This window comes from Rosa chinensis, chromosome 5 (assembly GCF_002994745.2).
Source record: "Rosa chinensis cultivar Old Blush chromosome 5, RchiOBHm-V2, whole genome shotgun sequence".
Lineage (NCBI taxonomy): Eukaryota > Viridiplantae > Streptophyta > Magnoliopsida > Rosales > Rosaceae > Rosa > Rosa chinensis.
The window spans coordinates 70063388-70090049 of record NC_037092.1 but is presented as its reverse complement, the minus strand read 5'-3'; the positions used below and the strand labels follow the sequence as shown (position 1 = coordinate 70090049).

The window sequence follows — 26662 nt, the reverse complement described above, 5'->3', positions numbered from 1 at the left end:
AGCTACAGAAAATATCAATGAAAAATTGACAGCCCAAAAATAATAAACTTTATATTACATCTCACACAGAAAGAGAAGACTTTGGTAGGGATCAAAAGCTCAGTCCTTCCAAGTCTTTATGAGGGTTTTGTGACTCTCTGTCTAGATACAGAGATAGAGCAGCAGCCATTCAAGAATGTTGAATTTTACTTTAAACAAGAAAAAGATTTTTTTTTCTTTTTTCTTTTTTCTTTTCCTTCCCAATTAAGATATCTAACAGACTCAAATCACCAAAGAATGAGATTCTTGAATCTCAAATATAACAGCATAACCAGCGCATCTAACCTTAAACCTAAACCCAACCCCTGCAACTCAATTTTTTGCTTATTTCCAAAACCTACATTTGCAAAACTACACAACAGATGGATTTTTTTTCTTTCTTTCTTTCTGTATATACCAAATGGGTGAGGCACCAACAGCAGCCTTAAATTTGTTACTCTTTCACAGTTACGTGAAAGCAAATCCCCGGTCGCACATGGGAATGTTTTGATTGCCAAATGCCACCGAGCATCAAGGCTTGTCAGCCCACTCATTCTCTGCAACAATCCTTCCTGAGCCACGACCACCCATTTTTCCAAACGAATTCATTGCCGACAAGCTCTTGAAGCTGCTGCTACCCTCGCTGAAGTTTCGGGACTTTCTTGCCTTTCTTAGCTTGGAGGAGATGTTGTCACCAGTGTCAAGATCAGCATCATCATGACTTTTGATCTTTGCCACCACCAGACGGGCTATGGTGCTTCGGCAGAAAGGGCAAACTGGCGGGGTTAGGCATAATGTATTAGGGTTAGGCTTGTTGTGGCAGCAGAGGGCTAGAGTGCATTGCGCGCACATTTGGTGGCCACAATTCTGGACCTCAATTGTGCACACCTGCTCAAAGCATATGCAGCATAAATCCGAATCACTTGCCTGCAATTAACAAATGTCACAATGAATATTTTGGTCCCATGCATTAAATAATATGCTCAATGTGTTTATACGATTCACATGACTTACGAATACATAAATTTTTTGTGAATTTTCCAGTCTGGAAAACTATAAGCAAAGCTATTGAGGTGCATCCTACTAGTAGGAGTAGTAACTAGAAATTGAAATGTGTAAAATATTTGAGAACAGAACTTAGAAATAGACAGGAAGGTAGGAAATTACCTCAGAAAGATTGTCATCCATCCCTATATCAGAATGCACATCAGAATGCGATGGAGATGCAAGAGAGTAACCGCTTCCTTTCAAGATGTTCTTCTCCCTCTCCTTGTTTGCCTCCGTTAAGGCCTGTTCTAACAAAGCTTTTGCCTCCTCATTAAGCTCACTAATAAACTTCAAAGGTGATGGCCACACCAGAGGCTCAGCTGATGACGGATTTAGCATAGCTGCACAAGCTCCATGTTTGTGTTTCAAAGCAACTATATATGGCATTCTCCTGCATATTTACAAAAAAAAAAAAAAAAGGATAAAGATCAAACTTTCAAATAAAGTGTTTAAAATCAAGTCAAGAGATATGATCATTGGTTCAGGTTTTCTTGAATAAAAAAACAAAATATCTTAAAACAGAGTTAGACGCCCAATGAGGCCTTAATGTTTAACACTTGTTGGCCTTAGTGTTTGTCACTTAATGCAAATAGATTCAATTCTTGCCCTCTCCATCAAGAAAGATTTTTTTTTTTTTTTTACAAAACTATGGTGGTTGGATAGACGAAACAGAAAGAACAGAACATGAACTGATTTAGAGATAAACAACACAAGGGGATCTGTGTGTTACAGACTACAGAATTTGATTTTTGAATATAGATGGAAATGGAATTATACCCCGATCCATCTCTTTGAGCGCGATCTGCACCCCATGCCAACAATCCTCGTATACAATCCAGAGATCCCCCTCTTGCAGCCAAATGCAGCGGAGTGCTTCCTGGGCAGCTGTAAACACCAATTTCTCAGTCTAAGAGTAAAATCGACACTACAGATCAATGATGATTAAGAACTTTGAGTTTAATTCTTACACATATCCGCCAGTTGAAGCACAAACAAGAGCTCCGTTGTCTAACAATATATGTACACATTCAGGCCTACTTCGCCTGGATGCTAAATGCAACGGGGTCGCTCCCCTACCATCTCTAATATTCACAAATCGCGCAAATCCCCTGATATTCAATTCAACATATCATGTCATCATTTACCAAATTAGTAAGATCAACCAAAGCAGGACCAAATCACTTCAGAGAGTTTATACTTACCATGAAACAGCTACATGACTTGATTGAGCAGCGGAAACAATGGCCTGGAGGCAATCGGCATGGCCATAGTAAGCAGCATAATGCAAACAGGTTCTTCCGTGAAGGGAATCGAACATTAATACCTGACACAATAGCCCACATTAGCCTCACACTCCATATCTGGAGGAAAAAAAAAAATTCAGAAATCCAAACCAAACCAAAGCTGTGATTTTTCACATACATTTGCTCCTACTTCAAGAAGCTTTCGCACGCATGAGATCTTGCCATGCATTGCAGCCAACATAAGCGGAGTCTGAAAACCATCCAAAACCAACAAACCATGAGCAAATTACATCCAGCAAAAACTAAAGATCAAACATTTTCAAAGCAATAAACTTTCACATCACCTGCTTGTGACGATTCAACGCATCAGGATTTACAGATCGTTCTAACAGCAGAGAAAGAATCTGCAAATCAAACCCAAAATGATCAGACCAAAAAAACAAAAAGAACACTGATTCCCCAGCAAGAAACAAAAACCCATTTCTCCAAAAATTCTTGAACGCAATCACCGAAAACAGAAGGAAGAACCCACCTCGATCTGGCCATTAGCGGCAGCAATATGAAGAGCAGAGTGACGATCATACACGGTGGTGTGACGCAAGATAGCCGAGTCTCTCTCTACCAAAGTCTCCACCGTCTCCAGGTCCCCAAGTTGCACGGCGCTGAAGAGCCCATGCTCGTCACTCGCTCCGCAACTCAGTCCCTGACCCATCACTCGGACTCCGACTCACCGAGTCGCAGTGACACAGCAAAATGGGTTAGGCCACCTTAACGAGACGAAGAAGAAGGTGGCTGGTTCCTCCATGGCGCTCTGAGAGCGAAGAGGGTCGACATTTATGTGCGTTTGAGACTTTGGACTCTCTCAAGTCTAAAGAAGAAGAGAGGCCATTGGAGTTTGGAGCTGCCCAAATGGGGGCTGACCGTGTCAGTGTTACGGGCAGCTGTCAGATATTTATCGGGGCAGTTGGATTCCTGATGGGCCAACCCAAGCCTTGATTTTTCAAACCGGGTCTTCTGGATCAACCTCAGCCGTCGGATTAGTAATTGTGAAAAATCGTTAAAATGCGGGAAGTAACGAGGTAATATTGCCGTGTTTGACTGGCTGGGTTTATTTTGGGCAGAGCTGACAGTGACGGTTTGTAACACATCATCAATGCAAAGACTGCGTCGTTTTGCTGGCGCTGTAAAATTGAGGAGGCAAGTGTTTCTGGTCTGCTCAACTATATGGTCCTTGTGGACCATTGACCATATTAATTTTGAACAATAATCCATATAGATTTGACCATACTAGGGACTCAGTCAGACTAAAAGAAAAAAAAATTTAGGGACTCATCTAGTCAATATGGTAGAGCAAAAGATTAAATTTAGACAATTACTGACTAAATGAGTTCCTAATATGGTCAAAATAAACCTTTTTTTAGGGTTGTAAATAGATTCATTACAGCTCGTGTTTGACTCATATTAGGCTCTATTTTAGCTCGTTCGGCTCGTGTTCGTAAGATAAATGAGCCGAGCTTGAACTTAATAATAAGGTTGACAAAATAACGAGCCGAGTTTGAATAATAATATATTCTGCTCGTCTAACTTGTGAGTTGCTCGAGTTTGTTAAAATTTAACGTGTATTAAAACTTGACACATGAAAATTTATAATATAAATAAAAATATAATTTTCTAATCTTCAAACTTTAATTTATTTTTAGAGAGCTTCTATTCATACCTCCAAATTTGTCATTTGGACCTCCCTCGTTTTTCAAATAATAGTCGACTTTGTCAACTCATGTCAAATTACTAATAAAGACATAAAAGAGGGGAGGGAAAAAAAAATTCTTACCTCTACTTATAGTAGTAGTAGTATTTAATTGGAGAAAACTTTCTCCTCCAACGTAAATCCTAAAATATACATCGGCAAACGTTATTTATGTTGCTATCTATCACCCATCAATGGAAATAAGTTTCTTATGAAAAAAGAGTTTCAGTTATGAAACTGATAGAAAATAATGAAGCAAAAAATTGTCAAATTGTTAGCAAGAATTATGGTGGAAAGAAGATTTGACAAGGGGGAAAGAGTCATTATATATCATTAATTCAACAAAAAAGAAATATAAGCTATCTCCATAAGATTATAAAACATTGAAAATTTCATGGAAAGAATTCACCCATACAAGGCTGTAAACAACCACTATAAAAATACAAATGACAGTAAAAGATAGAGATAGAAAAGCAGCCAGAAGAGAGATATGATGACCAATTGGAGGTGTTTTTTTTTTTTTTGTTCAGCTTAATTGTATTAAGAAAAAATAAAATTGTGAAATCTTCAAAAATTGAAAGAGGTCCAACTATTGATTTTTGGAGGTATGAATAAAAATAAAAATAAAAAGGCTTTTTTTTTTTACCATGGACATTGTGGGAAAATTAGAGCGGTGTAGATAGTAAATTAGTTATTTGTAAAAGTAAATTGGAAGTCTATTAAGTGAGGAGGTCCAAATACCAATTTTGGAGGTATGAATAGAAACTCCCTCCTTTTTATTATCTTCCTTTTCAATTGGAAAAGAATCTAAGCATTTAAGTAAAACATATTACAATAAAGTCAAAAGGGATTTGTGTGATGGTTAGCCGAGCCTAGCTTAAGCATGGAAAAAAAAATTTAAGCTTTAGCCCAACTCGAGTTCAATAAAAAATAAATGAGCCGAACAAGATCACTTTGGTATTCGTTCCGGCTCGGCTCATTTACACCCCTATCTTTTCTTTGAAAGACATTTCCATTTTGGTTCTTTTATGAAAATTTCCAACAAGTATATTCTTTTCTTTGAGAAAACTTCTCAGAAAATTTAGACAATAACTGAATTTATTTTTTTCTGAAAGAAAAAATTGCAATAAAGACTTAAGTATTTACTGGAGGTAGAAAAGAATAAATCAATGGGGAATGAAAGGAAAAAAAGGTTGACTGAAAAATTCCAAATTTGTTTTTATGGGTTGAGAACCTTTTTTTTTTTTTTTGCCTAAAACAGAAAGAATCGTATAAACTTGTGGGAATTGTATGAGGACGTTTTTTTTTTTTTTTTTTTTTTAAAAAAAAAACCCCACCCCATTCCCACCCATGATGAGGCTCGAACTCCTGACCTCTTATATATGAGACCAAAGCCTTACTTCAGATCCTTTATCTTTCCCTCCCTGCTACTTCATTCCAACATACAATACTACTTAATATGGGACTAATTTTGGCTCATACACTTGCTCGTTGGGCTTTATATTGTCTCTCTGGTGATATGATTGTACGGGATACTACTTGATTTCTAATACTGAAATTCCATTGCTTCTCCTAAAATGAAAAGAGTACTGTAAATAGTGGATTTAAAAAAGATAATAAAGACTAGGAGTCTCCCTGTGTAATTTTTTTTTTATTTTTTGAGTGAAAACAACTAAATGAGTACAAATCTCAACAATGAAATCAAATAAAAAAAGTTAAGATTACATATGAGTTTCATAAAAAGGACAATGTAATGCTCGATGAGCTAATTGTCGAAAAAACATAATTAGCTTCAAGATAGATAAGAAGAGATGACGAATCAACATATTTAAGCCAACCGTCCCCTCACAACATCAGCATTATCCGGAAAATGCTAATTTACGATATTGCCGATTTGGTCAAAAATAATTCTAACAATATATTTGTAAAACGCGTTTTTCAAATTCCAATAAGATTAACTCTAAATATATTGGTGAGTGTTGGAAAAATATGAGCGAGTAGCAATAGCGTCAATCTACTTTTAGTGAAGAATGTTTTTATTTTGCTTTTTCAATTTTTGTGTTGGATAAAATTATGCTTGTTTCATTGAAAAACATGTTTCATCCTCCCTTTTGCTGCAAGCCTGCCATCACTATGATGACATAGCACCATAATGTAATTTGTGAGGAAAAGTATAAAAATAAGGACTTCATTGCCTTTCTTGGGATCAACTCCATTTTCTAATTTTCCTTGCAAAATTACATGGCCAAAAGGAGTGACTTTAGTAATAGGGAAAATATCACAAATGGTGTATGAATTTTAGGCATTTCTACACTTTGGTGTACCAACTTTCATAACTATCAGAATGGTGTATCAAGTTTGCTCCAATCTTTCATTTTGGTGTACGCCGTTAAATTTTCCGTTATCTTTACAAAAAAAAAAAACTGACAAAATTAAGGGAAAAATAAAGGAAATTTTTTTTTTCAAAGATAACGGAAAATTTAACGGCGTACACCAAAATAAAAAATTAGAGCAAACTTGATACACCATTCTGATAGTTATGAAAGTTGATACACCAAACTGCCAAAGTATAGAAATGCCTAAAGTTCATACACCATTTGTGAAGATATCCCTTAATAATTTCCTAGTTTCCTACCAATAAAGTTAAATCCCCAAACAACCTTATGTTTTTCTTTATTTTTGGGTAAATTTAGAGGTTGTTTATGCTATCAGTTATGCTAAGCTCACTCAGCCTTTAAAAATTCTCAGCATATCAATCTTTTCTTGTTGGAAAAGGGATTCTAGAGGAAAGTAATCTCCTTAACTAACAAGCATTTGGGACCTGCTTTTACCAAAGAATCATATGATTTATGATGTCCAAGCCAAAGCAAAGAATAGATTGAAACCCTGTGATGATGGTTACTGCTACTTCCACTTATTACAAAAGAAAAAGATTTGTTTCTTATTTATTATTCTGCTAGCTACCAAACACATCTTTGTATCCTTGCCCAAAAATAAAAATAAAAACATCTTTGTAGCCCAAATTTAATATTGATATTGGTGTTCATTATTCGAAAAATAAAAATAAAACTTATTTAGAATGTAAACCCTTAACTCATCTAATCCTTACATATGTAGTGAGAATCGAACTCATAACTTTTACAATGTTAGAATTATAACTTACTAACATATCACAACTCACCGACGAATATAAACTTTAGTTAAACAAATTAGATTGTAAATTTCTCTATTTCATTTATAAAAAAAAGAAAAACTATGAGTTGTGCTGATACTCGAAATTAACACTAACAGCAAAAATTGTCTCGATCAAAGTGACGCCTAAAGTAACGGTGCCCTGAATTAATACTTTGAGTTTGATTGAATGCTTCCCAGTTCCTAGTTCTCACACCTCATCAAGCAAAGGCAATTCTGGTTTTGCTTTGTATGATACAAGGAGATTCCTACTTTGTTGTTCTTTCCCAAATCATGTCGGTACCAGTGTTCAATTATTCGGTTCAGGTAAACGATTTATTATCCATATGTAATCACATGGGGGCCATACTATTGATTTTGATATTTATATGGTTAGTTGTAATGAAGCAACGCATTTTTGTTAAAATCAAGCTACTTATATGATTCTATATAGTTTTGGGTTTCCTCTCTTTCTGTTACTCTTTCATTTTCTATTTGATGTTGATTCCTCTGGGTGGATCCAATGGATCAGAATAAGGTGGACCGTACAAGTGTAGTCTTGCTCTTAGGAGGCAAGATATCTGCTTCTTTTATTTTATAAGCTTAATTATAACCCATAATTGATCATTTTCATGATTTCATGTGATCAAGAAGATTATTGGGCATAATGTGCAGAGGAACCTTAAAGGGCACAGATATCCAACAATGTCACATGGTTAGCGTTATGGTTTAATTAGTAATATATGGTATTTGTAGGAGACAATTAGACAATCTCATGGAAAGGTTTACCAAAATCCAAGAGTAAATCCAATTCCAACTATCGAAGCCACTATTATATAGTTATAAGGATGACATCTGATTACTAAAGTTTTAGTGGCTTTTATCTTGGAATCCTATAATGATGCCCTGGTAGAGTGGTAGTCAATCCAAAATTAACATCCCCCTAAAGGGAAGGTAAAAAAAGAGACCAGCAATTGAGTACCACGGTTGACTATCTCATAACATCACTTCATTTGAAATAGGTTCGATCTCTGTTCACAATTCAACAAAATCCATAGAAAGTGGTTGTCACATATATTAATTAATTGCACGCTCTTTAGCCTCCATTCAGCGCGCAGTAATTAGAATTGATGCATGTGTTTATTAATATGGTTCAATTAAGTTTCTTACATTTTAACGGATTTAGGTCAATCTCATTTAAATAGTATTATCTTTGTTTTTATTTTTGATGTGATCGTGATTTTTCATGAAAATGATTTAAATATTAGGCGCTTAACGGTTACTTCAATATTAGAAAACACTTTGTGAAATTTTTAGGAAAAAAAAAAAAGTTACTTTACGGATACTCAATCTCTAAGATTGCAACAAACTTTTTATACTATTGAGCATAACATCAATGCGAAAACGTACGAGTAGAGAATTCAAACTTGTATATAAATAGACTGCTAATTAATTTTCGCTTTATCTTGTCCATTGTTAAAGAATGGATGCCTCTTAAATCAGGTACCCTTTACTCATTCTCTAACAACAAATATACCCACAAGCAAGAAAAAAATTCCCCCAATAACCAATGGTTGGAAGCAAATTAATCCCCTCCTTCCCATTTCTAGCCTAGTTGAGCTAAAGCCGCCATCACTAGAGTTAAGCATCAAAATTATGCCTAGCAACCTAGTGGAGCTCTTTCTCCATCGATCTCATATTATTGGAGATTGAAGTATCTTGCCTTCCAATGACCAAGAATACATGTCATGCTCTGTCCATCATCCACGTACCTAGACAACACATACTTTAATATATACAAATCAAAATCAAAATCAAAATCATCTCTATCTCTGCTATTAGTGGTTGTTAGACTCTAACTTCCAAGGCTCTCAATTTGAAAACGACTTGCAAATAGATTAATTAATCACAGAGATTAGTGGTTAGAAATAGAAAAGTCAATTATTCCATATATGTAATGTTGTGGTACGTGTAGATATTTCTTATTTGGTAGCCAACTTGGGAGTAAGATATTTAATTCAATTAGCCGCAAAAACTGATATTTCGTCGTGACGAGTTTGAGGACATAGACTAACATACAATTGCTTAGTGTGTTTCATATCAAACAACAAATAAAACCTCTTGCCCTTCTTCTTCCCCACTAGCCGGCCCATGAAAATAGGTATAGCAAGATTACGAGGGAATGCGGGCTCCCAAATTTAGCAAAATTTTATGCATTTAGCAAGCTTGATTGTCATCCCCTCTAAGCTTTCAGTTGTTTTATGCTAGCTAGTAGCCCTAGCTAATTATAGCAGGGCACCCGGCCCGCATAGGACTTCTTCCGACAAAGTAAAAAGAAAGACAAGTAAACTATATAGTTGAATTGTTGGTGTTAGCATTGTACTCGCGTGTAGACAATTGACTCATGTTAACCAATAACGTAAATCATATAATGAATTATTTATTAAACAATGAAGATAATTAGCATTAACAAAGTTCCTTACATGTTTACGCTATATATGTAATTTAACACTAAGCGTCCAGATCTACATATTTTATAATTAGGTTGTTAAAGTCTTGTTTTGTATTATAAGTTTTCTAATTTGATCAACGTAGGAGACAAAGAAACAAACACCAGAAAGAGATGCTTGTTAGGATCCAATTGATCTACTTGCAAGAATTACTGCATTTGGAATATTAAAACACGTTTAGAATCCATTTCTTGCCTATTAGATCCGTCAAAGCATGAAATTATACCGTGTCAAGATCATCTTGGTTTATAGATGTATGAATTTTCTTGATTTGTTTGTTAAAGAATGGAACAAATTGTAACTTGTACGCTATGAAACAACACGTACAATGACCTTTTGGAATTAGATTCAATCCATGTTGAGATTCATTGCTCCAGAATATACCAACCATTAAAATTTTGACTACGTTCAATGGATTATTAATTGTAAAATATAAGTCCTTGGAAAACCAAGTTATATGCTTAAAGAGTAAAAGTTAATGGCGGAGATAATATATAAGTAGCATTCAGTCCAATTCGGAATGGACCCGGTCTAATTCATTTCTGCATGACTTCTGGGTCAAGAATTGAACAGTTACTACTAAATTAGGTTATCCTCCAACGAATCTGGTACGCATTCTGGTCAAGAATTGGCTGGCCAAGTCATTAACATTAATGCTCTAGAAGGCTAGAAGCAATTGACAGTAAGCTCTAACCAAAAACCCTAAAACAATTATATTTTCGTTTTACTGATTATGAAGGTGGCCAGAAACATTAATTGGAGAAAGTATAGGAAGATCAAGATCAAGAGTAATGTTTCATGTTGACATCAGTACGTGAAAAACAATAATTTGACAATGTTTCAGTGGAATCAAAAATATTACAAGATAGACGTCTTCAGATCTTAATTCTGAACTGTGGATGGTGGTGGTCTGGCGGCTGTGGCTCTTGATCTTGAGCTCTCTTTCCTTGGCGAAAGAGTTGGCTTCTTTTAATTTTGAAGTAATTTCTTTCAATATTAGGCATGCCTGGATAAATAGTTACAATCGAGCAGGCTAGCTGCCTGTGCTCTTAAGTTTGGACATTTTGGAGTAGGGTTGGAGCTCCCTCATGAAATCAAAGAGTAGACATTCCTCTTCATAATTGGATATTCAGGGAAGTTGAAAGAAGGTCTTCACATATATACTTGCATATGAGACCTGTACGTTTGCTTCAGGCTCATCACACACGTCGGACCACAACCAGGCGGGAACACCGAACTCTCCTCCATTTTGCCGGAAATTCATGCACCCTCAGCATGGATTTAATTCAACTTTACGTCTTCTCGTTACGTGGGCAAATTTTGATAAGGTGAGCATTCATGCACTTAAACTAAATAGTACGAACACCCTTCTCAAATATGTAGTAGTGTGTCATTTTTGTTATTTGGTAGCCAAGTTGGAGCAGTGAGATATTTAGCCGCAAAACCTGATTTAATTTCATTTAATTAATAAAGATAAATTTTATTACAGGTTCCTGTTACTTGTTTGGTGGATATCGGACACATTTCATATTCACATGTTGCAATCAAAACATTAAACATTTCATAAGCCCCCAACTGGAGCATTATTAGGCAAATTTATATTGTAACGTTGTAAAGGAATGCTCTCAAATTTAGCAAAGCTTTCTGCATGGCCTGCCCAATTAAGCATATCATAAATGCTCGCTTCTCAGCTTGCAATTTTCTAGTGCAGGAAAATGTAGATAAACTGAATTTTTTTGGTGTACGTTGGACTCAAAATAAGTATTTTAAACCTGAAAATGACACACACACGTATATATTGTTGAAATGGTAATGAGATTTCTATTCAACTTGTCTCATGTACAAAATCATGGCCCTTTTTGTAGCGTTGATTATGATAATACCAATACCATTTTAGCATACACTTAAAGGTGATCGAATCTAGACTAATTTATGTCCAAGTACAATCATGAGAGTTACAAATCTGGGAGTTAAGTACAATCATGGAAGTTAGAATAAATCTATAGTTACATATGACAATAAAGCAGAGAGGGAATTTAGGAATTGAATATCAATTATGATTAATTGAGAATCAACCAATAATTACACTAACATCCCCCCTCAAACTTAAGGTGACAAATTTGAAGCCAGCTTGAGTTTGGAAACTAACTCTTTAAAAAGGCTAGGTGGATGTGCCTTGGTGAACAGATCTGCTGGTTGATCAATGGAGGAAATTGGACGAAGGTTTGTACCACGAGCAATGTGTTGACGCACATAGTGACAATTATTTTCAATATGCTTTGTGCGTTCATGAAAGACATCATTATGGGCAATGTAGATATATAGCACTTTGGTTATCACAATGGTAGTGGCAGAGGAGTGAGAGACGCCCATATTCTCAAGTAACCACCGAAGCCAAATATGCTCTTGAGCAGTATCAGCAATGGTACGGTACTCAGCCTTAGTGTTAGACCTGGAGCTGAGAGATTGCTTTTTATTGCACCAAGATATGAGAGACTCACCTAAGAAGAAATATAAGCCTATGGTAGAACGACAATCCGTAGAATCACCCTCCCAATCAGCATCAGAATAAGCAGAAAGCTTAAGGGATGAATGAGTAAAAAAATGAAGACCATGAAATAAAGTGCCCTTTATATATCGAAGAATGCGGAGAACAGCAGTGCAAAATGAGTAGAGTGAGGTGCAGACATAAATTGGCTCACAATATGAACAACGTAAGCAATGTCTAGCCAAGTAACAGTGAGGTAGACTAGACTACCAACAAGCTGGCGATAGAGGCTGGCATCAGTGAGTGGAGTACCATCAACAGGAGTGAGTTTCACATTAGTCTCAAGTGGAGTAGATACAGCCTTGTTATCTGTTAAGCCTGCTCGAGAGACAAGATCATCTGAATGGGATGAGACTTCGAGACCAAGAAAATAGCTAAGATGGCCAAGATCTTATTTCAAACTGCTGACTGAGATAATTTTTAAGATTAGAAATACCAGAAATATGATCCTCAATAATTATCATATCATCAATATAAGGTAAAAGAAGAGTAATACCTTGTCCCGTCTTACAAATGAAAAGAGCTGAATCATGAGGACACAAGATGAAACCATATTCTCCAATAACACTACTTAACTTAGAAAATCAAGCACAAGGGGCTTGCTTAAGTCCATACAAAGCTCGACAAAGTTTGCAAACTGTGTTAGAAGGAAGATAATAGCCAGGAGGAGGTTTCATAGAAACATCTTTAATGAGGTCTCCATTAAGAAATGCATTCCTAACATCCATCTGAAATAATGTCCATTTTTGGATTGCAGCAACAACAATCAGGCTTCGTACAGAAGTAAGACGAGCAACAGGTGCGAAAGTCTCTTCATAGTCAATACCATATTCTTGTGTAAAACCCTTAGCAACCAACCGAGCCTTATATCTTTCAATAGAGCCATCAGAGCGAGTCTTAATTTTGTATATCCATTTACAACCCACAACAAACTTATCAAGAGGAAGAACAACCAAATCCCATGTGTGAGTTTTGTCTAAGGCTTGTGATTCTTATGTCATGCTTGTTGCCAAACAGGGTTAGAGCAAACCTCACGATAAGACTGAGCTTCATATAAGGGAAGAATAGCATAATAACAGTGAAAACCCTTTAGAATAGTGGATGGTTATATTACCCGAGTAGAATGACGAGGAGGTGGATCCTCCTCAGAAGAGGAGGAATAAGAAGAATCATTAGCAGATGATTCAGAAGAATCATTAATAGATGAATCAGTGGAAGGAGGAGCCAAAGATGTGTCCAGAAGAAATGTGAGGATCATCAGATGAAGCAGAACCTTAAGGCGGGGCAGTAAGATCAGCTTGACCAATGATAAAGACAATAATAGAAGGACCTGTAGTGACATCACTAAGAAACAAGTCAACTGAACAATTAGTAAAAAATGAGAAAGTATTGGAAGAGGGTAAATGGAACTGGGACAATGAGGAGAACATTTTATGTTCCCAAAAGACAACATGACGAGAGACACGAAGACGATTGGAGGAAGGATCCCAACACCTATAGCCTTTATGCTCAATCTTATACCTAAGAAAACAACAAAGACCAGTTCTGGGTTCAAATTTTGTACGTTCATGAGGTTGGAGAAGGACAAAGCAAGCAGCAAACCCAAAGACTCTAAGAGAAGTATAATCAGGAAGAGAACCATACAAACGTTCAAATGGAGATTGACTTCCAATTTGAGAAGATGGCACACGATTGATGGTGTAAACAGCAATGACAGCGGCTTCATCCCAAAAATGTTCAGGACAAGAAGCAGAAATAAGTAGAGTGCGAATTGTTTCTAACAGATGTCTATGTTTACGCTCAGCGCGCCCATTTTGTTGAGAAGTTCCAGGATAAGAGCGATGACAAATAGTCCCTTGTTTGGAAAGAAAATTGAGAAATTATGCACTTTTATATTCCATGGCATTGTCAGTTTGAAATATTTTAATGGATCAAGAAAATTGAATTTGTATCATTTAAGCAAAATTATAATAAATCTGAGGCAATTCAGAGCGATTTTGCATAACATACAACCAAGTAAAATGAGAGTAATCATCAACAGTATGACAAAGTATTTAGATCCTCCCATTGTAATAGTAGGAGATGGCCCCCAAATATCTGAATGGATTAAATCAAAAGGTGCAGATGAAACAGAAACACTATTATTAAATGGCAAAGCAGCTTGTTTTGCAAGTTGACAAGATAAACAATCAACATCTTCAACACTAACATGACCTAAATGACCATTGGAAATCAAAGTACGTATACGACCAAAAGAAGCATGACCCAAACGAGAGTGCCAAAGATGAAGAGAAGGAGTAGAAGTGGTGGAAGTGGATGCGGAAGCGACAATGGAAGATGAAAACTTTGACGGAGTGTGAAGACTAAAGAGCTCAAACAACCATCCAATCTTACGCCCGATCTCAGGACTTTCCCCATATGTGGATCCTGCACACGACAACCAGAACGAGAAAATATGACATAAAGACCAAGATCACATAGTTGACCCACAGAGGAGATTTAACGTAAGTTTGGGAATCGAATAGTGTCAAAAAGTGATAAATTGGAAGTGAAAATTGTGCCATTGTGGGTGACAGACATATTTGAACCATCAACTGAATGAATTTTTGGCACATGAGAAGTATATATTGTTTAAAACTAAAAATGGATGGGTAAGATGTCATGTGATTACAGCATGCAGAATCAAAGAACCAAGAGGAGTTACCTAAGGTAGCAGACATAGCAGAAGGTAGAGGTGTACTAGAATTAGAAAGAACCTGTTTGAGAATGGATTCTAAATCACTCACAAAACAAGAGAAGGAGGGAGACTCTGAAGGAATAAGATCATCCACATTGGAACCTTGGTTCGTAGCAGCAGCAATAGAATGAGAATTGAAGCTGGATTTGTGACTGCATATGTATTGGCCTCCTTTAGGTTTATTATTCGGGTGTTTGTTGGGATTGATTGGACAATCATCAAGGTAATGACCTGTTTTGTGGCAATATTTGCAAACCCTTTTTGGACAATCCAACAGAAAGTGCCTGGCTGATCGATGACAATATTTGCACACCCTCTGATTTGATGAAGACATATCTCCTTTGTTATAGGGAGTAGCAAGAACAACATCTGTGTGTCTAGTCTGAAGAGTACTGAGGCGAGTTTCTTCATTAATGAGATCAGTTATAGCACTTTCAAAGGTTGGGAGAGGACTCTGATAAAGAAGTGAGGTTCGTATGGGCTCAAATGTAACATTAAGAGCCATAAGTAAATGCATTAAACGTTCTTGGTCTCTATGGTTAGAGAACTTTGTGGCAACACCATCACAATCCCATGTAGGTTTTGCAAGTGTTAATTGATCCCAAATAAATTGCATTTGAGAGAGGAATGAATTGATTGACTGACCAGGTTCTTAGCGCATACGGTGAAGGGAGCTCAAAAGTTGATATATGTGAGCAAGATCTGTGATTGTATAGAGCTTCTTTAAAAAATTCCAAACGCTCTTGGTTGTGTTGAACTGGCCAAAAGGCTGTGTTGAACGGGCCAAATTGATGGTTGATTGAGGAAGATGAGGTGTTGCGAAACCAAGTGATGACCTGGTGGTTCTAACTGTCCCAATCTTCAAGTTGTTCAGCAAACTTGTCATCAGTTTCGTTATTGAGCTTGGTTGGTTGAGTAATATCTCCAGTAGCATAACGCCATAGCTTACATCCTTTGAGAAAACTACAAATGGCTTGAGCCAAAAAAGTGTAATTTGGACCCTCTAGTATAATTTGTATGGGTTGAGAGACATCTGACCTGTCTATGGTAAGACAACAAGAAGGAATTCAACAATGTGGTTATTTTTTATAAAAGACACTTTGAGGGAAAATGAACCAAATCAAAAGGTTGTGAGTGGGTGAACTGGTTGAGGTCACAGAGTCAAAAGACCTGATACCATGTTAAAATGGTAATGAGATTTCTGTTCAACTTGTCTCATGTACAAAATCATGGCCCTCTTTATAGGGTTGATTATGATAATAACAGTACTATTCTAGCATACTAGTATAAAGGTGAATCTAGACTAATCTATGTCTAAGTACAATCATGGGAGTTACAAATTTAGGAGTTATACATATGACAATAAAGCAGAGAGGGAATCAATGAAATGATTATCAATTATGATTAATTGAGAATCAACCAATAATTACTCTAACATATATATATAAAAGCTTTTTTACACACACACACACACTAGTCTACAAAAGATGAAGTTATCAACAAAAGAAATAGATTCAATATTGGGTAGTTATTGCAGACAGAAAATAGTGGGAGAGAAAAATGGGGGTTGTGAGATCATTTTTTTTCAATTTTCATAATAAAATCTATTTTATAATTGCCCTATTTACCCTTGTGATTTAATTTATTGTCAAAGTTTTTTAATCTTTCAGGGTTAAATCTGTCAAAATTTTCTGTTTTGGCTAACAAGACATTTTCTCTTAATAATAGTGTGTGTGTGTGTGTGTATATATATTATTTTTTTTACACATAAGCATGATACAATCACTAATAGTATTAAAAAATAATCTTTTTCTAGTGAAATGATCGATAACTATAATCATAAAGGCCCTATTTGGAAACAGGATTTGAATTTGAATTTTGATTTCAAATAAGATAGATTTAAAATATGCGTAATTGAAATCTGAATATTTAAAATTTTACTGTTTGGATTACAACTATTACTCTGACGATTTAAGATGGAAGATTTGAATTTTTTCCTTTACCATTCTATACCTTCTACACCTTCTACACATGTGTAGAACTCTCACAACTTCTTCTTCTTCATCTATGAGCTCAAAATCGTCATCGACTACTCTCACTGACGGCACGCACTATCTGGCCGCTCATTGCAAACCCAGCACCTCACCTCTTCTCCATCACCATCTCCCCAATCGACTCCAGCCTATTCCTCTTCATAGATGATCGTTGCACGCTCCTTTTCTTCCCCTCCGGTCTCCTCTCCAACTGCCCGGTGATCATCATCTTCACAGATGTGAATTTACAGCCCGGGCATGTTTCACCGTCGGCCAAGACCTAGCGATCAACTCCCATCAATCTACCGCGGGTCAAAACCCAGCAGGCGTACGACCGCGGCCACTAAATTCACCTACATCAATCTCTCATTACCGGTGAAGCCATCAATCTCACCTATTCTATATCACCTGATCAGTCACCCAACCACAGCGATGTCATCAACTCTATGGTGGACGTTTTTTTTTTTCTTCTTCTTCTTTCTTGGAGGTGAGGATTTCAAATAACTAGGGACCTCTAGTTATTTGAAATCATCAAATTTTCAGGTCTAAAATCTCAGGGAGGATTTGGGAAAGGAAAATGATTTGCGGCCTCAATGAGGCCTAAGATTTGTGGCCTCAATGTTAGGTGTCATGCCTTGTCATCTGTACACATCACCTATTTGTCAAATCATGTCATGTAATTCTTGAGAAAAATACTATCTTATCCTTCCAAAATCTAATGACTCTAAATTATTTTGGCTTCTTCTAAAAAGAAACAAAATTTGGCTTTCTTTCATTTTTTTTTTTGAATCAAGTCCACAGGGGGAAATATTATATTCATCACAAGCCAGAATAGGCCGTTACATACCCTGCTGCTGTCATTTAAGGACGTAGACAGACAAGGAGGTAGTGGTACGTAGAAATAGACTTACTCATTATACATTTCAGACTGTAGAGATAGCAGAGATCCTCATTTGGTACTACGCCGGAGACGCTAAAGTTCTAGGTTCTTAATACAAGGAAACTTATTGTAATTAGACAAAAAAATCTAAAAACATAGGTTTGGGCCAAGAGCCTAAACCCTAGCCCAAATTTAGAAGCTAATGGACTAGGATAGAACCCAGCCCAGCAACTAGGCCCAATAGGGTAGCCACCAAGGAGAGCACTCCAGGCCCATCAGCTTGACTCGGGCCCAGTTCACCATCTTCTTCAATCTCCCTCATCGTACGACGTCACCTACCAGTCGAATTCCATCTGACCCATGCCGCCGACTCACGTCGTCGCGATCTACAAAACCACGCCACTGACCCACGTTGTCCAGAGCCCCGCCGTCGACCTGCGTCACCATGGAACAAAACCAACCCCGATTTGGGTTCTCACAAGCCCACACCACCTTCAATCGAAATCCCAGGCGGCGCCGACGCTCCATGATAAACCATCGCAGGGACCAAGTAACAGCACAACCCTCCCTCTGCCACCAGCCCAGCAGTACCAAACTGACAAAACCTGGAAGAGAACCCCTCCGACAAAGTCTTATGGGCGATAGATATCGATCTCCCATTTGGCAGCAACCCTATGACGACTGTGAGGCCGGAGGCCACCCAGACGCCAGAGGGCCGCCGGACGAGACGATGTTGCAGCCAAAAACGTAGAATGCTCGGTTTTAGGGTTTTTTTTTTTCTTTTCATTACACTCATGTTAGATTTAAACAACAATTTTTTTTTCTTTAATCAAGAATAGAAAAAACTTCATGTAATTCAGTCAATAGACTTGCATGTACATTCGATTAATAGATTTGCAGAACACATGTATATGAATTCAACCTTTATTGGGTTCCTACAAATTTTGAAAATATAATGTGAAAAATGCATATTCATATGATTGTATATATTCTTTTGTTCATTGTTTTCTCTTTATGTAAGTAGGGTTTAAAGTTAGATCTGAATTTATTATTATTTGTTTGTTTTTCTCTTATATTTAGATTGTATATGTTAATTAATGCTGCTAATTAACGTGAAATTTTTTCTTACCTCTTAATTTAGACATTTTTTTTTTTTGAAATAATGGTAATTCCATTGATAATAGCGCATGCCAAGAAGGCCATTACATACTCATCCGCTGACACATAACAATAGCCAGACAAGACTTCGTGGAGGAGCCACAGTAGTACATAGGATAGACCAACTATATTAGAACTTATCGCTCACTTATTCAGAACAAGCCTATAAAACTATGACTCATAAACATAGTATCTAGACTCATTGCAAACATAGAGAAAAAAAGTGTAATTTGCTGGATTAAGCCTCCTGGATCCCAAATACAAAATCCTAGAGAGCCCGAGTCCGTTAGCTTAATCCATACTTGAGGCCAAGACCAATTCCAAGTAGCATCACACACCCAAAACAATTTAGGCCTTCCACTAAACTTGGGCCTCCACATTAGTTTAGACACCCAAAACAGATTGGGCACCCAACTAGGTTTGGGCCTCCAACATACTATGGGCACCCAACAAGTACTGGACGCCACCTTTTTTCCATCGCCAGCACATGTGCGCAACGTCGTATCAGCAGCCCTTGGCTTCAGAAACTTGGCCGCCCCATCCGAAAGCTCACCACAGCGCATCACCGCTCCTGCAAATCTGAGCGCCGCAATCTTCATCGCCCTACTTTGGGCACAGGACCTGAACCACTGCCCTATGTGATCCCTCTGTGCAGCCAACCGTAACCAGCCCGCCTTGACCACCATCTGCTCTAGCCATCTCCGCCGATCTTCAGAAAATTTTAGACGGCCTCTGCGTGGTCGGGTCCGACCCCCCTCATTCGAAACTTCCAGCCCTTCTAGCTTGCCCCGGAGAGCCATATTGCCCACCGCCACCATCCAACGCTGGAGGCCGGCCTTCACTTGAGGTTTCAATGCTCCCAGATTGGAGCGCTTAATCATTCGGGCCAAGCCACAACGTTCCTCCTCTACTTCGGGAAGTGGAGAGTCATCGCAGCTAATATGGCAGCGCATTTTCTTCCCCTCTCCAGGCAAGAAAACGTCACCAATTAGAGTTTTGATTGGCGAAAGAAATCGCCATTGGAATCCTTGCCGGCGGCGGCTAGGGTTGAGAGAAAACATGATCTCCAGTAACTTGTATTAATGAAGATTAGAAATTTCTTAATTTAGACATGAGTATTTCCCAAATTCGATTTATTAATGCTATTTTTTTTTGGATGAAATTAATCAATATTTGAAAAGAAAAGTTAACGTATATTTCTTGACATATAATTCAATATAGGAAAGCATTTAATTAAATGAAGAAAAATATTGATCAAAGAATCCGTAGATATATCTCTTAAATTAATACATAATTAATAGCTGATATTTTTTTTATCACCTGATTAAATTCATTAATGTAATTGATTCACCCCCTAATATCTAAAAGGAAATGTAAAAGGGTAAATTTGGTGTTGCAATTGTATGATGTGATAAGATATATTATGTGGAATTGAAAATAAAATTTGTATTTACTTACATGGCATGACATCTAGGATTTGAGGCTACAAATCTTAGGTCTCACATATCATTGCCCTTTGGGAAAATCCAATTACCCATCGGATAAATTTACCAAACGGGTTGATTTGGACTTGGATCTCAACTCCAAATCACCCTATCCAAACAGGGCCAAATGTAATTTCTAGAATTAATTTTGTACGTACTTACACAACTATAAATGATTCGAACACGCAAAGATTACAATACATGTCAACAAGCTCATGCTGCTTGCAAAGTACGTACATCTAAAATACCAATTTTGAATTTGTAACAACGTTGTCAAAGTCTTCCCGTGAGTTTGGTTTACAAAGATATATAGTTTCTTTGATTATTAGTTTTACTTGGAAGGAAACACCACCAACGAAACAGATATTAACTTGCATGTTAGGATTTGGCATAATTAGCTCACTTGATATTGATTGATGAAGATATAATTTTGTATTCCAAATTTACAAAATATAAAACACAAAGAGAATCTATTTCTTACTTACTAGATCCCGCAATTATATAATGCAAAGCATTAACAACAATTTTTGTTTCTTTAAAAGAATCAATGTTTTCTTGATTTGTTTGTTGGAGATCATGATATGCAACTTGGAAATTTATAAGCTGATGTGCTTGTAATAACTTGTACGCAAACATCAACATGTATATAGATAATGACTACTGGAATTAGATTCCAACCATTTTGAAGATTCATTGGCTCCAGAATCTAGAATATACTTGATTGCCGTGAGAAAACCAAGTTGTGTGCAATTGGAATGGAAAAGATAATATAGAACTAGCAATCAATCCAGTTCAGAATGGACCTATTACATATATATGGTCAAGAACTGAACAGGGACTACTTCGGAAAGAGGAATATTAAGAAAGTGTCGATAATTTCTTGAAAATTATTACTTGGATTAGAATATCATATATCTTTTTTTTTTTTTATCGAAAGAGAACTTCATTCGTAATGAACTCAAATACAAGGGAAATTCTAGTATACGTTGATGTATGTCATACATCAACTCTTTCAAATATTTTAGGCCGTTGGATATAATTAAAATATGAATATATCTAACGGTCTAGAATATTCAATAGTGGTGACCTGCTTACCAGGTAGCTTGTATAATTTTTTTTTTCTTTTTCAAAATTCTGAATTACATATCTACAATGAAATAAAAAAACCCTAAATTGAAAAAGAGAAGAAGACGAGGAAAAGAGGAAGAAACTGTCCAGTTTTGTTCTTGTACAAAGAGAGAAAACAAAACCCTTTCTGTTTCATATAAATTGGATGATGTGGTTCAGGGATTGTGTGATTTGAATTGGATGATTATGTGCAATATTCACTAGGATTGAAGAGACACGACAGGGAACAAAGTGAAGAGGAGAAAAGGAGAAGAAGAAGGAAGAGCATTCGTAAGTTGAAGCTTGAATATCTGGTTTTAGAAGCAAAGGTCGTCCATATTATCCTGGTTTCATTGTTTGCACTCAGGTACGTAGAATTCTTTAATCGATGGTTTTAGGGAAGTTGAGGTTTCTGGGGAATTAGTTACTTTTCTTAATTGCAGCGCCTTACAGATGAAACTAAGAGACATAGCCCTAATATAAACGTGATTATAAGATACGATTATAAGACTTTGTAGTGGTAGGTTGCACCATTATCAGATGATGGGTTTAGGGTTTTCTGTTGAATGTCCCTTATTTTATGTTTGAGCACCGAGACAAGTTGAAGATTAGACTATCGAGTATAAAGATCTTGAAAGCTTATATTCTAACGCCCGATAACTGGCCTCAGGTATTTGCGTGGTTTTGCATGTAAGGCTACGGAAGAGTTGAGTTGATGTAGGGAGAAGCCGAGCAGCTTTTTGACTGTTCTGTAATTGAAATATGTCGTTTTGGTCTCACTGTTCTTGCATGTACTGTACAATCCATTAGTTTTATGTTGTTTATTACTTCACCTGGATTGCTGTTTTGGTACTACTGATCATGGGTTGTCTGTGGTAGCTACTAGTTGCCCTTCATTACAAGTCATCAGCCTTTATCGCTGCCAAATTACTGATTCTGGGCTAGAAAGTTTGTCTAATTCTTGCTCAACTTTGAAGGATGTGAATCTCTTGTACTACCATGCTATTTCTGACTCTGGTTTAAGGGCTCTTTCACAGAGGTGTCACCAGCTTCAGGCAGTTAGGATATCAAATTGTAAGGGTGCCACTGGTATTGGCTTTCAAGGTTGTTCCTCGACTTTAGCTTATGTAGAAGCTGAATCTTGCAATCTTGCGCCAGAGGGCATTTCGGGAATCGTCAGTGGAGGTGGGATTGAATATTTGAACCTATTTGGTTTGATTTGGCGTAGTGGTGGAACTGGTTTGGGAACAATTGGAAGAGGGTTCGCCCTTAGGCTTAAGATTCTTAACCTCCGGATGTGTAGAACCGTTGGCGATGAGTCTATTGTAGCAATTGCGGAAGGTTGTCCACTACTTGAAGAATGGAACTTAGCATTGTGTCATGAGGTCAGGATAGTTGGGTGGTCTTCTATTGGGACAAACTGCAAAAGTTAGAAAAACTTCATGTGAATCGGTGTCGCAATCTATGTGATCGTGGTTTGGAGGCATTGCGAAATGGTTGCAAGCAGCTCTCTGTTCTGTACATGAACGGTTGTGTTAAGGTTACATCTACAGCAGTAGAGATATTCAAATGTTATAGGGGTGATCTTACTGTCGAGGTAGAAGAAAAGATGTGTATAGGGCCTAGCTGGTCATTATGTGTATGATTTATTTGACATGAAAATGTCAATATTCTCAAGACTTGCTTGAACATGTGTCTTTGAGTTAGTGCTTTGGTGATCAACAACCTAAGATTTTCACTTCACTTGCACTGATGATTGATGAAAGCAATAAGAGGGTGTTTGTTATGATGGTCCTATATTTGTACATGTATTTCCAAGTCTAAATTTAATTGTCTCATTCAATTAGAGTTGTTTGTATGTGTTTTCTTGTCCTCTCCTCTCTTTTTTTTAATGTTTTTATTTTATTTTAGTAGTACTCTTTTGTTTCTCACTTTTTGTACAGTTCTACGTTAAGTTCATATGATTTTAAGAATATGCTCTAATATATATGAAGCTTTTACTAGTTTTACATTGCTTTCATCTCATTAATTGGTCCTCTGTTTTACTCCATTAATTACTAGTTAATACTTGGGTAATATTTTCTTTGTTTCAAGCATGCATGGATGGACCCAATCTGCAACGTGTCAGCTAGTTCTTGAATATCATATGCTTCACTCTTAACTGGGCGTGAGGGATACGGATCACTTTCGCCATAATCAGCATTGTCAAAGAAGAGAAAATATACCCTTAACTCGTCAACGAGTTCCTGACCATAAATAGAACACAAGTTAACTTTTTTTTTTTCGCAGTGAATTAAACAGAACATAATGGGAGGGTTTCCACTTTTATCAAAGATGGGGTGAAACAGTAATGATGCTATGTACTAGAATGTAGCATGTAAAAATTGAGATGTGATGCAACTTCCAAATTGAGGTGATAGAAGACCAGAGAAGTTCGACGTTAGCATTCATGTATGTTCAGGAATCGGTAACCAGGATCTCCATTGAAGCAATAGGAATCAGTAACTCTAATCTGACATATACAACATAAACATATCGAAACTACTTTTCAACTTTTGGATAAGTAGCTATACCTATACAACATCCATTACTTGCAATCTGCAAAAGCCAAATACAATACAAACCAAATCACTACTCACATTACTTTGAGACCAAAAATATTTCAGGTTTCTGGATATTAAACTAACTTACTGAACACATTGTTCCTAGGCAAACCAAAAAGCAGTCAAAGAACAGATCTAGAGAGAGATTCTTAAAGTACTTGTATCTATCTTGAAAAGTAGTCAACGAAAGAGGAATTCAATACGCAAGTAATGAGAAACTAATAAACTAAAACTAGCTTATCTTGAAAAGTAGCCAAAAAGTAATGAGAAAAACTAGAAGGGAATATTGGTGAAGTAATGCGTCAGGGAGGGAACAAAACCCCAATGGATTGGACATTACTGGAATTGGAGTTCGAATTAGTCGGCTTCTGGCTCCGAGGATGACTAACAAAGATTGAAAATTTTAGGGTTTGGGAATTCTGATTTAGGGGTTTTGGTGCTTCTTCGATTAGATTCATGTAAATTCAAAGACAAGAGAAACTAAGGATGGAGAGAATTGCAGCGGAGAAGTGATAGCGGAGTGATGTTCAGGCAGCCATGGATCTAACACGCTAGAATTTCAACTATGGACCAAGAAGAAAGAAGGAAGAAGGAAGAAGGACGCCGGAAGAGAAAGGCAAATAGAGAACCCCAGTCCTCAGTTCGAGAAAAAAAAAAAAAAAACACTTGATTAACCATGTTCGATATTCCAACCAGACTTATTGTAAAAAGTGGTAGTCAAGTTGTAATTAGTGTTAATATTTCACTATAACAAGTTTGAGAACCGTTTTACCAATAAAACAATGAATTGTGGTAAAAAGTGGTAATTTAGTTATAATAAGTGTTAATACTTCATTATTACAAGTTTTCAGAACCACTTTACTAATAAAACAACGAGTGTGTTGCTATAATAGTAAAACTTCATATATTTAAGTAAATTTGCGGTGAGTCCTTTATGGTGTAATAAGGTTGTCTATCTTGTAACTACTGTCCTTTATGAGTTATTTACTTATTTAACGATGTTTTTTCCTGATTTTACGACAATTGAGGTCCAAAGTAGTAACTAAGGTTGTATTTATGGTAATTCTTTAATATTACAAGTTTGAAAACCATTTGACCGATGAGACAACGAATTGTTGTAGAAGTAGTAATCAAGCTCTTATTTGTGGTAATTTTTTATATTACAAGTCTGAGACCCATTTTACTAATGTGACAACGAATTGTTGTCAAAGTGGTAAAACTTTATTTGATGTTTGTAAATGAGGCGCAAGTCCTTAATTGTGTATTAAAGTTCTCTAATTTGTAATTTAATACTTTTCTTCTGTAAATCTCATCATCCATGAGATAATTACTCGTTTGACAATGCATTTTTACTATAAATTACAACAATTGAGGTATAACGTTGTAATTATGGTTGTTTTTATGATAATTACTTGAAATGTAATTCTATTTACGAAAAAAAACGATCATTTTACCACTTCTACAACAAATGTTTCGTTTATATGGTAAATAATCATATTAGACCTAAAATTTTTCAAGTCCTTATTCTTGTAATCCAGTTGTTCTTTTTGTAACTAGAGTCCTTTCTTTTGTAAATTATATCATCGATGAGACATTTTACAACAAACAACCACATTGGACGTATTTAGTGATAATTATAGTTGTAATCAAAGTAATTACTGTTGTAGAGAAACTGAAATTGAGAGGAATTTGCTGCTGTATTCTCATTGATAATAGGGGCCTCTTTATATAGAGGATTACAATGCATAGAATCTCAATCATACAAGGAAAGTAATTCTACATTGATTAGGATTCTAGATCCTTCTAATTAAATCCTATTACCACTAGGTCAAGTAACCTAGAGTTTGGGCTAAACACAAATTAGGTTTTCCTTCAACACTCCCCCTTGTGTTGCCCAAACGCGGTGCTTCTCTCGTTGCCTCGTTAAAAACCTTGTCGAGTAACAAAAACCTAGTGGGACAAAAATAACCTCGGTCGAAGGGGAAAAAGAGCACAACACACCCTTCACGATTCGAGACGAACATGTAGACATCTCCCCCTGATGTCTGCACCTCCCCCTGATGACTACGATCATGGGAGTTCAGATAATTTCTGCAAGCCAATTCTTGCCACATGTTTCTCGAACGTGGTATTGGGCAATGACTTAGTAAACAAGTCTGCCTCACTGTCCTCAGATCGAACCTAGTTCACTTTGATCTCGAGGAGTGTCTGTTGTTGCTGATTATGCTTGGTGTTGTCGCTTTTGATGTAGCCTTGCCTCATTTGTTCAAAACAAGTAGCATTATCCTAAATGCTCGTAGGCTCATCTGTGGTAGACTTCAAACCACAATTGTTCGAACATGCGTAATTATGGATCCAATCCATATACATTCGCG

At 36.7% G+C, this 26662-nt stretch overlaps 1 protein-coding gene and 1 pseudogene across 2 annotated transcripts; one reads left to right on the top strand and one right to left on the bottom strand.

Annotated features, from left to right (window-relative positions):
• Nucleotides 1–25: 25 nt before the first annotated feature.
• On the bottom strand, nucleotides 26–3241 carry LOC112164942 (putative E3 ubiquitin-protein ligase XBAT31). 2 transcript variants are annotated; one of them, XM_024301307.2, is made up of 8 exons: nucleotides 2842–3241; nucleotides 2654–2713; nucleotides 2488–2559; nucleotides 2268–2389; nucleotides 2034–2174; nucleotides 1843–1950; nucleotides 1186–1456; nucleotides 26–945 (listed from the first exon to the last, which is right to left on the bottom strand). In XM_024301307.2, exons 1-8 carry the CDS (start codon nucleotides 3019–3021, stop codon nucleotides 550–552), a joined length of 1350 nt encoding a protein of 449 aa, XP_024157075.1. In that variant the 5' UTR covers nucleotides 3022–3241; the 3' UTR covers nucleotides 26–549. The 2 variants fall into 2 exon arrangements, with proteins under 2 accessions (XP_024157075.1, XP_024157076.1); XM_024301308.1 differs by having other exon boundaries at nucleotides 2751–2891.
• Nucleotides 3242–21623: 18382 nt separating this feature from the next.
• LOC112163949 lies at nucleotides 21624–23425 on the top strand (annotated as a pseudogene).
• The last annotated feature ends 3237 nt before the right edge of the window (nucleotides 23426–26662 follow it).